Source organism: Tenrec ecaudatus, chromosome X, assembly GCF_050624435.1.
Source record: "Tenrec ecaudatus isolate mTenEca1 chromosome X, mTenEca1.hap1, whole genome shotgun sequence".
In the NCBI taxonomy this organism is placed as follows: domain Eukaryota; kingdom Metazoa; phylum Chordata; class Mammalia; order Afrosoricida; family Tenrecidae; genus Tenrec; species Tenrec ecaudatus.
This window is the reverse complement of record NC_134548.1, coordinates 960,437-974,946: the sequence shown is the minus strand read 5'-3', so window position 1 is coordinate 974,946 and position 14,510 is coordinate 960,437. Positions and strand designations below refer to the sequence as shown.

The following is a 14,510-nucleotide window of genomic DNA, read 5'->3' as shown; positions in this document are numbered from 1 at the left end:
AATAGCAGTTGTAGGGCCAGTCAGGAAGTTTTCCCTCAGTCACTGTATGGTTGATACCTGAATAGCAGGAATTGCTATAACGAGCTTGTATTCGCATCAGCGAGGCTGTCTCTCAGGCAGGATTAGTAACTGCTCCTGCTAAGCTCCAGACAACCAGCCCTGATGCACACTTAGGAAGAGCGACAGTCCGGACGACCACTAGGGAACACACACTTGAAATTAGGAAAGAGCATCGGAAATCATTAATTTTCAGACACTGCTAAGAGATACCAATCGTTCATCCTTCCCGCAGATGTGCTCCAACACTTGTTGCCCTCTGAAAGGACTCCCCAGCTAAATACTCCTAGGGAGTTAACTCCTGAGGCTCACCTAGAACTAGTTTGTAGAAGCATCAGCCAGGAGAGGATGCTTGTGGGCGTCAGTCAGGCCTGGCGAATCCACAAAAGATTATTAGCCATTTGTGGTGGGAATGGGGTGCCAGCCCCCCACCACTAATCACGGGTCCGCTAGGCACAACTGTACACCAATTATAAAGCAAAGATTACAGTGAAGTCATCGAGCACGAGAGAGGAGTCAACGGAATCAGACACAATTCATGGTAGCATGCTCACCTCAGGCCTGCTTGGTGGTCCTCATGGAAAGCCTGGGCTTGAGAGCAGGACAAAGACCCTACTTTATTGCTAACTTACAGGTAACCACACATCACAAGAAGGGGCAGTACAATAGGCATGAGCGTGACAGGAAGGGGATGAGCTAGGGGTGTGCACATAGGGATGGGAGTGTCTAGGGGTATACATGTGACAAGATGGGCAGACCCTAGATTCATGATGGTGGTCTAGGCCTAACCTTGAGCACCCTTGGGCGGGTTTGACCTCTCGGGACTCCTGCAAGGAAACAGTCAACTACTATCCTTACTGGAAGAGTGGGCCCTACTTGTTGTGGGATAAACAGTGGTGTCTGCTTGCTCCAGATGGCTGATAGCTCAGGGAGAATGACCCGTCCTACTTTTGGTAACATCCAAGTGTACAGCCATTCGCAAGTAGCTAAGTTTTACATATATTTGGGGGAGACAACATGGGAGAAATCCTGTTTCCCACAGCCACTTGCTATCCTGCTCCAAATATCCATCCCACTACGGGCATTGCTTACAACTCTCCTGGAAGGAACACACGACACTCTAATACCACACTTATTAAACCAGAAGGGAGACACGGAGGGCAGTTCAGCAGATGACGTTTGTGGAAACTGGCTAACTCATTTTCTCGACCTAAAGCATTGGACCTATCTAGAGCAGAATGACACTGTACCTTAGAGATCAAGATGATGCTGAAAGATCTAGGGGAAGGACAGTGGGACTGTGGAAGTGGGTTGGCTAACAGCCAAGGGTTGAGATATGCTTATATTTGCAGTTGCAGAAAACAAACGGATCCCCCCCTCAGGAGAGTGGGAACCTGAGTGCACAGAGATGGAGGAGCCACCCAGATCTCTTCACCCTGATTCAGGGCAGGGCGGGCAACAGATGCTGTGGTGTGGAAGGTCGGAGGACGGTGCAGAAACCTCCCTGCTACTGCTGATGGCCATGGCTGCCATCCCGGGTCTTCTGGGCCTTTCACGGCAAGGGCATTCCAGGAATGGATGGAAAGTGAACGTTTTTTGCAGAAATGGCAAGCTGAAGTTGATCAGCTCGAGGCCACCCAGACGAAGGTGGACGATGATCTGGGATGGAAAGTGGCTGAGCCACAACACTGTTCAGTGGCTTGTGGGTCAGATATGGAGTGACAGCAGCCGCTGATGCTGAAACGTAACTGAAACACGATAGAGCTTTGTGTCGCCGTGTATCTGCACAGAGACACCTGGCATGATCGGTCCTCAGTGACACACCATCTACAGCGATATTGCATTAGACCAGGTGGACTAAAGAACAAATCCAGGGACACATATATGTGTAGAAACTTTATATCAAAGAGCAATTTTATATTAACACATTAAAGATGGGATATTTTTTTACCAACTTACCCACATTCCCGGGTACTTTTCGGCTGTTAGGTTTTCTTTCGCATGAAACCATAAATGGGTTTACATCTCATCAACTTTTTATATTTATTTATAACTTTCCGTTTTTGAATATAAAATGCCGTCTCACATTATAAAACCATATTTTGCAAGGTATGCGGGACATGATCACTTGAGAACTAGAAGCTTCATCAAAGTATAAACTTCTTGTAAAAAGAATCCACATAATGCAAATTTCTTTGAAAAATAAAAATACAGTATATGAAGCAAAAAATACCATTTCCTGTGTTCACCTGTTGATGTTCCTGTTATATGATGCACTATTGTTACTATTCTCTGTAACCACAAGGAGAAACAAAGGCAGTGTGCAGCCATTATCCCTGAAACACTGCAAAAATTAGCTCCTAGCCCTTTGGTTTGTTTAGTGGAGACCTTATGGCAAACAGCTACAATTGCTCCATCTATTGTAGCTAGCATTAAAACTCTATATAAACAAAGGCACTTAGTGCTTTTGAAATGTATGGTACTTTGTGTAACATTTTTCTCTGTGAAACACTACCTTACAAAATGAGCAAGTACACCTGGTTTCACGTCTTTTCCATGGGCAATGCAAACCACAGGCCCTGGTATGATATTTCTTTTTCCATTGCTTGAAATGAACACAAGTTCATGCTGCTTCAGGAGTTATCTCGTGATCCATCTGTAACACGAGCAAACTCGGGATCTGTCCACAGTGTGCTAAGACATCCCAGCCTGATCCGCATGAACCATAATTACCCGATAGGTCCAATACGAGGCCACGAATCCTCCTTTGGACTCAGGAGGCAGCAGGATATGCAGTGATGCAAATGTCAGGAAGCTCGCAGGCTGCATCCCACCTGGCTGACGTAATTAAGGCTCCATGGCAGCTTGGATCCCTTTATGTTGACTTCAGGACTTACTGTGGAGAAATGCCTTCTCACGCTCCATACTCTAATAAGAGTTCCCCTCACTGAGATTTCCTAGATGTGTGATAAGGTGTAAAGAGCTTCTGAAGGCTTTCCCACACTCCTTACATTTAAAAGGCCGCGCCTCCCTGTGGGTGCGGAGATGTGTGTTCAGGGTGGAGGAACGTTTAAAGGCTTTGCCACATTCCTTACATTTAAACGGCCGGTGCTCAGAGTGAGTCTTCACGTGGCAAGTGAGGTAGGAGGAATCGGCGAAGGATTTCCCACACGCCTCACATTTGAACGGCCTCTCTCCACTGTGAATCTGCAAGTGTCTGGTGAGGTGCGAGTAGCGTCTGAAGGCTCGCCCACAGGGCTTACAGGTGAACGGCCGGTCCTCAGAGTGCGTTTTCATGTGCTGGTGGAGGTACCTGGCAGAGGAAAAGGTTTTTCCACATTCCTTACAGGTGAAAGGCTTGTCTCCACTGTGAGAGCGCAGATGTGTATTGAACAGAGAGGGTCGATTGAAGGATTTCCCACACTGCTGACACTGGAAGGGCCGGGCCTCGGAGTGAGTTTTCAGATGCTTCCTGAGGTAGGTGAACTGACTGAAGTTTTTCCCACACTGGCATTTGAAAGGGCGCGCTCCACTGTGAGTTCGCACGTGTGTGTTCAGACTGGAGGGGCTCGTGAAGGACTCCCCACATTGCTGACACACAAAAGGCTTGACTCCGATGTGGATCCACTCGTGATGATACAGGGAGGAACGCTCACAAAATGCTTTCTCACAGCGTTGGCACTGATAGCGCTTCTCACCACGTCCTGTTTCCATGGGATGGCTAGGGTTTGACGAGGAACTGCAGCTTGTCCCACATCCCCTTTCATCGCCGGCATCCTGTCTTGTGAGAAGTCTCAGGGGCGCGGCTACTTTCACACGACAAGTGGAGGTTGGTGCACCTGTGTGAGTTCCACTAGGATTGTGAGATGAAGGATCCGTGAGGGCCTTTCCACACCGACAGCACTGAATTGGATGTTCTTGGGACAGTTCGCTCCTTGCCGCCGTGCCACTGAGAACCTGGTCGGAAGTCCTGGCACCGTGATTGTCTTCGTTCCTTTCAGAGAGGTTTTCTACGGTCGGATTTCTGTAAAAATCAGCAATGGTCTTAGAAAAAATATTTCCCTTTTTGTTTCACATTTATACATAGGTTAAACGGTCAAGATTCTTGAGTAGACTCTGTTTCAGCAAGGTCTCTATGAAGACGTGGGATCTGTGGGATGTAATGAGGGGCACACTATGCAGCTCCCTGTAAGACCTTACGACATCCTGACATCCTCTCAACAGGGTGACTGCAGGTGACTGCAGTCTCATCCCTCAAGTGTGAGCATCTAGACTCGGATGAAAACAGAATAAACAAAATGGAAATTTGAACACTGTTTGCTTAGGAACACACAGCGTGAGCCTACCTGAGGCTGTGCCGCAGAAAGATTATTTCTTACCTTAATATCGAAAGCAGGGGGAGGGCACAGGTGCAGTTCCACCCCGGCCTATAGGGGCTTCATGGGTTAGAAATGACCCCATGGGAATTACAGACCCATGATACACACACACACACACACACACACACACACACACACACACACACACACACACTTGTTATATCAGGACGTTGATTCAGTCGATAACAATGCAGTCACTTCCAGTGTAAGTGAGGGCAGAGGATGAATATCGTTTCTCAAGCTGTTAGATCGTCTCAGGAGCTGGATGGCTGACGGCCCTGTGGAGCATGACCGGCACTGCACAGGTGCATGTGACCGAGCATCACATCTGACTGGGGCCACTGCTTCAGGCGGGGTCCAACCAACAGGTGAAAAACCCTGGTTCTTTGTCATGGAAAGATTCTAGGTCTGGAAACATGCACTTAAATATATACGCCCACGAGTGTTTAAATGTGATCATCTGATGAGGTTTTCTCCTGCGGAAATGATGCTTTGAATGATACTCACGTCCCACGTCCCTCCTGCTCTTTACACCGATCTCCACCAACACGCCCTTCAGAGACGTCTGCAATGAACAAGGACCAGGTCTCACTCTTCACGAATCGCAGCAGGACACCTTCACGGGGCAAGTTTTCTTCACCATCTGAATGTTGAGAGACTGGCAGGTTAATTCAAGTTAACGTTCACTGGGAGAAAAAGCAATGAGTTACTTCTCAAGGCAGGAGGGCGTGGTCACAGAGAGACTTCCCACCCCTTTGCTGTTTCCGCAATTCAGAAATGGATAAACAGCAATTCCTGAGCAAGCACTGTGAGAAACCACTGTCCTTAAGAGACGTCAACAGGACTCATGGAGCATCGAAAGAGCACATGGGACTGACTACAGGTGGATCAGAGCACCTTGCTCAGGTGACCAAGATGACGCTTTTCCACGTTGCTTGTGTAAACATACCGTATATACTCGTGGACATGCCGAGTTTTTACAGCACATTTTTATTGCTGAAAAAGCTCCCCATTTTTGGTGATAAAATCAGATGCCTCGGCTTATACTTGAGTAGATGCAGTAATTGGCCCAAGTCTTAAATGCCCACTGTTTTAAGATCTTTTTTTAATCCTTTTATTGGGGGCTCATACAACTCTGATCACAATCCATACATACATCGAGTATGTAAAGCACATCTCTACATTCCTTGCCCTCATCTTTCTGAAAACATTTGCTCTCCAGCTAAGCCCCTGGCATCAGCTCCTCACTTTTTCCCCTTCCTTCTTAAGATCTTTCCCTGCTGTGATCAGAACACAAATGGGTAGAAACAGCGGGTTGCTTATAGGGCGATCCACAGGATGAAGAAAACATCACAGAGCAGAGGACAGTTCCCTGACACCAAGCCCAACTGTTCAGAGCTCTGAAGGTGAAGAGATGTCGTGCAGTTTGCTGTAGAACAACAACGTCACACTTGCAGTCAGCTCAGTGAAACTCCCTACAAACACTGGAGGCAGAGCCCTGAGTGTCATGTAAAACCAATGCTTATCCTACCAACACAGAACGAACCTCAGGGGGTTTGACCATAATAAAATGGAAATATTACAGTTACAAAGATTTATGTTCACGGAGAAACTAGGATATGTGTGCTCTATGGGCTAAAGGGATGGAGCCTGTTTCACTACAACTATTTATAGAGCTTTCCTTCTCAGATATGGAAGTAAAATCAATAGAAATATTTCTGTTCAGGTGGAAATTGAGCTACCAAATGACCCAGAAGTAACCCTACTGGGCATACACTGAGAAGAGGCAAGAAAAAACCACGGTCAGACATCTGTGTGCCGGTGTTCATCAGGGCACAGTTCACAATTGCTAGGAGTTGGAAACAAGCCAAATTTCCATCAACTGATGAGTGGATTAAAAACACTGATACAAAAAATCTGGTACAAGGGGGTAATGATGGTGGGGGAGAAAGAGGAGGGGAAAAAGAGCCGATACCAAGGGCTAAGTAGAAAGTAAATGTCTAGAAATGAAGGCAACAAATGTACAAATATGCCGGATTCAGCTGATGTATGGATGGTGATACCAGCTGTACGAGAACTCAATAAAATGACTTTTTAAAATAAAAACAACTGGTACAAACATGCAGTGGAGTTCTACGCATCGTTAAAAAGCAGTAACGGACCCATGAAGCACATCGCCGCATGGAAAGAACTGCAGAAAATTATATTAAAAGAAGCAAGCCAAGCACAAAAGGGCAAGTACAACACGAGTCTGCTGAGGTAAGATTAAAACAAACGCAGAAGGGGCACAGGGAAAAGCTACTTTGCACAAACATTCCTGGGGCGAAGACCAGGTAGTATGTGGGGAGGGGCCAGACCACGTCCAGGCAAACACGTGGTAGACAACTAACGAGGGGGGAAAGGAAAAGATATAAAAAGAAACAGGTAGCAGGGACACAGGGCACTAACCCACTCAAGGGCAGGGCATTGTTTGTGTCTCCACAGGGAAACAGGGGCCAGACTTCAACCTAGTGCTCCAGGATGGGAATGCAACATGCCGGCGTGGAGTAGGAACCAGTGGAGAGTGCTGAGGGCCGGCCCCAATCCCAACTACTATGTGGACGCCTGTCCCTCCCCCACAGAAGAATTCCCTTCAGAGGACAGACTGAATCTGCAGCTCAGGGAGAGGGACATGACTGATCAGAGCACACGGGAGCAGGTAAAGGGGGAGGGAGACAGAGTGGAGCACGTCCTGGTCCAACAGGCCTTGAGGATGATGCGCCTGCTCAGAGCTGGCCCCACTCTAAGACACGATGTCCCTCACTGACCCACAGCCCACAGGGGACAACACTGGACACACAGTGAGGGAATTGCACCTGATCTGATCCCACCACATGGAGGGAAAACACTGAGGGCGTGGAACAGAACAGCAAGGGGAACAGAGCAAAGTCCCCAGGGAAAACCAAATACAGACTTTGGGGCCAGGGCTTTGCTCCCCATCAGACTCGACTGGAAAACATTCCTAAAGGCCAACAAACAGTGCTTGAAGTAACTACAAGCTTTTCTTTATTGTTGTGTTTTTTTTGTTCTGTCACTGGCTTTTTGTTGCTTGGTTTTGCTGTCTTGTTTTTGTGCATGTTATTATCTCTGCAGGTCTGTCTAAATAAGAAAGGCCGGATGAACAATCTGGAGGAGAAACCATTGGGACCGACAGTTCCAGGAGGACATGGGAGAGAGGAGGTGGTGGGAAAGGAAGTGGTGTTAACAAACCCAGGGACAAGGGAACAACAAGGGATCCAAATCGGTGGTGTGAGGGTGTAGGAGGCCTGGTAGGGTGTGATCAAGGGTAATGTAACCAAGAGGAATTACTGAAACCCACATGAAGGCTGAGCATGATGGTGGGACAGGAGAAAAGTCAAGGCAAATAGAGGAAAGAAGTAGGAGGCAAAGGACATTTATAGAGGTCTAAATAAAGACATGTCCATGTGTAAATATATTTATATATGATGATGGGAAATAGATCTATGTGCATATATTTATAGGTTTAGTATTAAGGTAGCAGATGGAAATTGGGCCTCCACTCAAGTACTCCCTCAAAGTAAGAATATTTCATTCTATTAAACTGGCTCACTTTCCAGACACATTCACTGAAGACAAATGGGTACATAAGCAAATGTGAAGAAAGCTGATGGTGCCCGGCTATCCAAAGATGTAGCATTTGGGGTCTTAACGACTTGAATGTAAACAAGCAGCCATCTAGCTCAGAAGCAACAAGCCCACATAGGAGAAGCACCCCAGCCTGTGTGATCACGAGGTGTTGATGGGATCAGGTATCAGACACCAAAAAAATCCTATCATAGTCAATGACGAGGGGAGTGCAGACTGGAGACCCAAACCCCATTTGTAGGCCACTGGACGTCCCCTTGCAGAAGGGCCTCAGGGAGGAGACGAGCCAGTCAGGGTACAATAAAGCAAGAATGAAACAAACAACTTTCCTCTAGTTCCTAAATGCTACCTTCCCACCCACCCCACTATCCTGATCCCAATTCTACCTGACAAATCTGGCTAGACCAAAGGATGTACACTGGTAGATAGGAACCTGAAACACAGGGAATCCAGGACAGATAATCCCTTCGGGACCAGTGGTGAGAGTGGCGATACTGGGAGGATTGAGGGAGGGTGGGGTAGAGAGGGTGCATTGATTATAAGGATCTACATATAACCCCCTCCCTGGGGCCAGACATGAGAAAAGTGGGTGAAGGCAGACGTTGGACAGTGTAAGGTTTGACAAAATAATAATTATAAATTATCAAGGGTTCATGAAGGAGGGGGCAGCGGGGAGGGAGGGGAAAAATGAGGACCTGATGGCAGGGGCTTAAGTGGAGAGCAAATGTTTTGAGAAAGATGAGGGCAATGAGTGTACCAATGTGCTTTACACAATGGATGTATGTGTGGATTGTGATAAGACCTGTATGAGCCCCTATAAAATGATTATAAAAGAGGAAATATTTCTGTCCACTAAGGGAATTTAGGAAGAGACACGAACAAGAACCCCATGATCCCAGCATTGACCTTACCCACGGAGGTCAGGTTTCGCAGCGTGTCCATCATCACGTCTCTGTAGAGCGTTTTCTGAGCCTCGTCCAGCAGAGCCCACTCCTCCTGCTTAAAGACGATGGCCACGTCCTCAACTGCCACGGAGCCCTGAAACAGCCCCACGTCACACGTCAAGAAGGGGGAACAAGCACGTGTGCCCCTCCTCAGCTGTCCGGGAGGAGCTGTGTCACTGTCCAGGCAGGACCCCGACCAGGTTCCCTTCTGCTAACCAGTGGCTTGGCCCTGCAGTCACCCCTCCCTGGTTAAAAACCTCTTCTGCTCAAGGGCATGGGCTTTCGCCCTGGACTTGCTGCAAAGCTTCTCAGACAAAGGGCCAGCACCCCACCCCAAAGTGGGTTACAGAAGTCTCCCCTCCCCTGCCTCCTCCTTACAGCCCTCTGGGGGCCCCTCCCCTCCGTCCTAAGACCCCTCCCTTGGCAGGAATCCACCGTAGCCCCTGCCTGCTCCTCCCCAAGTCTGTTCTTCAACCTTTCTCTGCCTTCTGCACCCTCAGCCTCCCACTTCCAGTCCATCTACAGCCAGAGCTCCCCAATGGGGGACTCCCCCTCCAGTCCCTGCACACAGTCTTTCCCTCACAGGAAGCAGGGCCCCAAAATTCATCAGGCTGCCCTTCCCCAGGGGGTATTTCCATCTCCACCTCAGACCTGCATAATGGAAAAGCCCCGGCCCACAGCCCTGGTGCTGGAGAGACCAAGGTCTCTCTAAGAAAGGTCAACACAAGGGCAGGGACCCTCTGCCCCACAGCGCTGGACCCACATTCTCTGCTACGCTCCAGCCGCCCTGTCGTGTTTTCTTCACGGTCCCTGAGGGCACTGTGCACGAATGTAAAATTCTGCTGGATGCATCTCTCCTCTAGACCAGCCCTCCCTGACTGACCACCCCTGCCGCAGATAAACACCACTGTGCCCACAGAGGAGAGAGAGCCTCGCGAGCCTGACCCTGCAACCCCCGCAGACTCCATCCTTTGAGCCAAACGCAGCCACAAGGGCCCACAGCCCCAAAGCTAACAGCTCTCACAAGCCTTGAGCGGGAGGGGGCGAGCGTGTCACTGTTTCCTTGGACAGTGAATATGCTCTTTTCCCTGGTTAACAACATGCACCAATCTACAAGGCAAGAGGGCTTCGTGCTTCATGGGAAAGACAAGAAAGGAATTCAAGGCGTCTTAGAGGCCGTTTGGCTGCCTGCAGAGAGAGCTGGGAGGCATTGCAGAAGCCGCCAAAGCACTGACACCGAGTGGAAAGGCCTGGTGAACGTCTAGACGACTCTGAAGCCCCAGAGGCAGCTCCACACCCTCTCACAGTTCTTCCTGTCTGCCTGCTGTCACCTGCTCTGCCAGACGCTCCACTGACTGGCAGCAGACCCGCTCTCCCAGCAGCTGCAGGCTCCCAGAGACACGAGGTTGGGCTCCGAGGGGGAGGAGCACTTGTGCAGCCTGGTATCGCTGACTGTTGGTAAAGCAAGTCCACAGCACATCCCACCTAGCGGGCACCAGGCTGCTCCAGCTCCTGTCTACAACCCGACGTGCACGTCACTCCGGCAGCTCAAGCTTCCCAGAAAGTGCTCACTGTGGGACCAGGCACACGCCTCCAGGGTCCAGGAACCCCCTGCTTGGAATTGCCTGTGGGGAAATGTTGGGAGCTGGCTCTTTCCTGAAATTAAGCCCCCTGCTCTTGGGCACAAGAGTTTGCTCGTGTGTCCTGACACGGCTTCTGGATGGGCTGAGGGCCTGTGCACAGGAAAGACACTGCCCTCAGTGGTTACCGATTCCTTTAACCTGAAACTCAAAATACTTGTAAAAATTCAAATCTTCCACCATGACTGGTTAGGTGTCCCCAGAACCTTGAAGGATGAAAGACTTCAGTAAATTTTTAGAGTAAATTTTACATCACGTATAATGGAGGCGTTCCACTGCATTAAACTGTTCATGTTCCGCATAAGAAAATGTGGTGAAGAAAGCTGATGGTGCCCGGCTATCAATAGATACAGCGCCTGGGGTCTTAAAGGCTTGAAGGTAAACAAGCGGCATCTAGCTCAGAAGCCGCAAAGCCCACATGGAAGAAGCACACCAGCCTGTGTGATCATTACGTGTCGAAGGATCAGGTATCAGGCATCAAAGACCAAAATCGCATCACTGTAAATGAGGGTGAGTGCAGAGTGGGGACCCAAAGCCCATCTGGAGGTAACAGGACATTCCTTTACGGAACGATCACAGGGAGGAGATGAGTCAGTCAGGGTGCAGTGTAGCAACGATGAAACACAACATTCCTCTAGTTTTGTTTTTTCCTAGTTCTTAAATGCTTCCTCTCCCCACTATCATGATCCCAATTCTACCTTACAGATCTGGCTAGACCAGAGGATGTATACTGGTACAGATAGGAACTGGAAACACAGGGAATCCAGGGCAGATGATCCCTTCAGGACCAGTGGTGAGAGTGGAGATATCACAGGGTGGAAGAAAAGTGGGGTGGAGAGGGGGAACCGATTCTAAGGAGCTACATATAACCTCCCTCCAGGGGGACGGGCAACAGAAAAGTGGGTGAAGGGAGACATGGGGCAGTTAAGACATGACAAGATAATCATAATTTATGAATTATCAAGGGTTCATCAAGGGTTTGAGGATGAAGCAACAAATGTACAACTTTGCTTTACACAACTGATGAATGCACGGATTGAGATAAGAGTTGTATGAGCCCCTAACAAAATGATTTAAACAGCACAGCAAGGTCCAAGTTCGCGACACTGACATTCCAGGGGTAACATGCTAAGACCGTGCCCCAGAATCTCATCAACAAGCTCACAGAGCGAGTGTCTCTGAAACAGGGAATGTGTTCTTGCTAAGTTCTAATCAAAGACCGTGGGGAGGAGTCAGGAAGTACGTGGTTGCACATAAACACACAGGACGGAGGCCAACGGGGAGGATGCGGACCCTCATTAGGGGTCTCTGGTTCCCGCACTCTCGGGGTCTCAGGGCAAGAGAGTCCCACACAGAGAGAAACCAGCCTGGAGGCCACACACTGAGCCCCTCAGACTGTCGGCTCTGCTCTCACACCTCAGATGCCACCAAGGGACCCCCTCGTCCAAGCACAATCCCACCCGCAGGATGCTCAACATCCGGCCCCACTTCTCCAACCCACGACACACCCTCCGTGGAGGAACAGCAGTTAGGAATCGCACACCCCGAGTTCCAGCGCCTGAAAAACCGCTAAAGAACCAGCAACAACTAAAGAACCCTGCTGAGCTGAGAGATTGTCTCTGGAGACCCAGGTCCCCTTCATTCCCAGACTCCGGTAAAGACTCTGCGACAGCAGACGCAGCAGAAGGGGAGAGTGTGGGGGTCGTAACCCCACAGGCACCCAGACGGGTGTCACAGAAGGGTGACAGGTGGTCCCAGGCATCCAAATCTTGAAGGAACCGTGCCCTGGGCTGCGGGGCTCACCGTTCCATGGCCGGTCATTCTGGGCGCCGTCTCCGCCCGCGGAGCTACATCGGAGCTGCGTCCCGGGCTGAGTCCAGGCGGCTCCTCACACCTGACACCTGCAGGGAGAGGTGGTGGGACTCGACCTCTCAGAGAGTGGGGCGCGACTGCCTTGTAGTTGGGGTTCGGGGCGACACCCCGAGAGCGGGGACTCAGGGATCGGGGTCCAGCGCCCACGGGCACGGGCCCCCCAGGAGCCGCCGCCAGGTCCTGAGGGAGCAGCGGCCGAGCAGGCGCGGCGGCAGGAGGCGCGGTCAGCGCCATGGCTCCGGGTCCGTGTTCTGTCCGGACCGGGGCCCGAGCGGCCGACGGCAGCGCTGCGCTCTGGGCGAGTTAGTCCCGCCGCGGGCGCCCGGGTGTCAGTGCTTCTGGGCCCGAGCGCTCAGGGCCGGCTCCCCGACGGCTCCGCGCCTCCTCTGAGGGGGGTCAGGGCGGGAGGGCGAGCTCCGCGCCTCTGAGGGGGGTCAGGGTGGGAGGGGCGAGCTCCCCGCCTCCTCTGAGGGGGGTCAGGGTGGGAGGGGCGAGCTCCCCGCCTCCTCTGAGGGGGGTCAGGGCGGGAGGGGCGAGCTCCCCGCCTCCTCTGAGGGGGGTCAGGGCGGGAGGGGCGAGCTCCGCGCCTCCTCTGAGGGGGGGTCAGGGCGGGAGGGGCGAGCTCCGCGCCCCCAAACCAGTTTCCCGACCGCGTCGCGGCCCCGTGGTCTGAGGGCCCGTGAGGGACAGACGGACGGACGGACGGGCTCCCCGACGCGCTCGGGGCACTCCCGCAGCGACCGTGGGGTGCGGTGCGCTTCCCCCCGCGGCCCCGCCCCCCGCCGTCCGCCCGCCCAGAGCCGCCGGGGGATCGCGTTCTTTCCCGCCCAGTGTCGCCCGAGACCGCGTCCCCGCCGACGCCCGTCCCCCCGGACCCCGCGCGGGACCCGCACGCCCCCCCCCGAACCCCCCCCCGCCCCGACCCGACCCCGCGCCCCTCACGGCCGGACCGGACCCGGGGCCTCCTCACCGCTGGCGGCTCCTCGGCGTCGCGTCGCTGCGCTCGGCCCCGGGGCGGATCCGGGGGGGCGGGGGGGACCCCGCGGACGGCGGCGTGAGGGGGACCCCGGTCCCTCAGGCCCGCGCGGACCGCGGACACGGGACTCGCACCGGAGCCGCAGGGAGAACCCGCGGGAAGAGTCCGGAGCCCTTCCGCTTCCGGTGTGGCAACGCACGGTGCGTCAGCAGACGGCTTCCGGGCGGAAACACAGGGGGGCGAGGACCGATTCCATGGTTCCGTGTTCCCTCCTGCGTCCAGGTCAGCTCCTGGCTGTCTGTACTTATTACGTCTTTGAAACCCTCATTGTGGTTTTTAAAAAATCATTTTATTAGGGGATCATACTACTCTTATCATGCTCAGTGTATTTTTAAATTCAGTGTATTTTAAAATTTTATTTTCATTGATTGAACTCAGATGTAGATTTCAGAAATCACAGAGATCCTTGACAGCAACAAAAATTTTATTTGCCATCCATTGACTGTCCCCTGGATAAAGGGCTTTATCAGTTGCTTATGAAGAAGACTCAGTTATCATGGTACCCCTATTACCTGACGTCATTAACAATGGTGTTTGCCCGATAAGGCAATGAACACAGAGCTTAATTAATATTCTTTCTGCTTAATTAATTAATATTCTTTCTGCTAAGGGAATAAGCACTAGGCTTGCTGAGACTGAATGTTCTGTGTGTAAAGGGCACTGACATTCCTTCTCCCTGCTCCTAGAACAGACAATGGGTCTGGAGATCAGAAGCCTGGCAAACGTCTCAGCACGACGTCAGGCCTGGATGCCTGTCCTGAGACGTCTTTCCCGGATGTACAGCCTGAGGTAACAGCGAGGACATGCTGGGATGAAAGTGTCGCCTGAGATAAATTAGAAATATGTCTGAGACCCCAGGATGAGCTTCGTCAGTAATTAGAACGGGGCTTGCGCATCTGTGTGGCTGCCGCCTCCTCCCCTTTGCAAAGAAGGAATG

The 14,510-nt window shown here is 51.4% G+C and overlaps 1 protein-coding gene across 2 annotated transcripts; it reads right to left on the bottom strand.

The window, feature by feature from the left end:
• Window positions 1–1,940: 1,940 nt before the first annotated feature.
• On the bottom strand, window positions 1,941–13,310 carry LOC142434191 (uncharacterized). Of its 2 annotated transcripts, none has more exons than XM_075538889.1 (4): window positions 12,469–13,310; window positions 8,993–9,119; window positions 4,944–5,001; window positions 1,941–4,081 (listed from the first exon to the last, which is right to left on the bottom strand). In XM_075538889.1, the coding sequence occupies exons 1-4, from the start codon at window positions 12,769–12,771 to the stop codon at window positions 2,986–2,988; spliced, it is 1,584 nt and encodes a 527-aa protein (XP_075395004.1). In that variant the 5' UTR covers window positions 12,772–13,310; the 3' UTR covers window positions 1,941–2,985. The 2 variants fall into 2 exon arrangements, with proteins under 2 accessions (XP_075395004.1, XP_075395003.1); XM_075538888.1 differs by having other exon boundaries at window positions 4,944–5,079; window positions 12,469–13,308.
• Window positions 13,311–14,510: the final 1,200 nt, after the last annotated feature.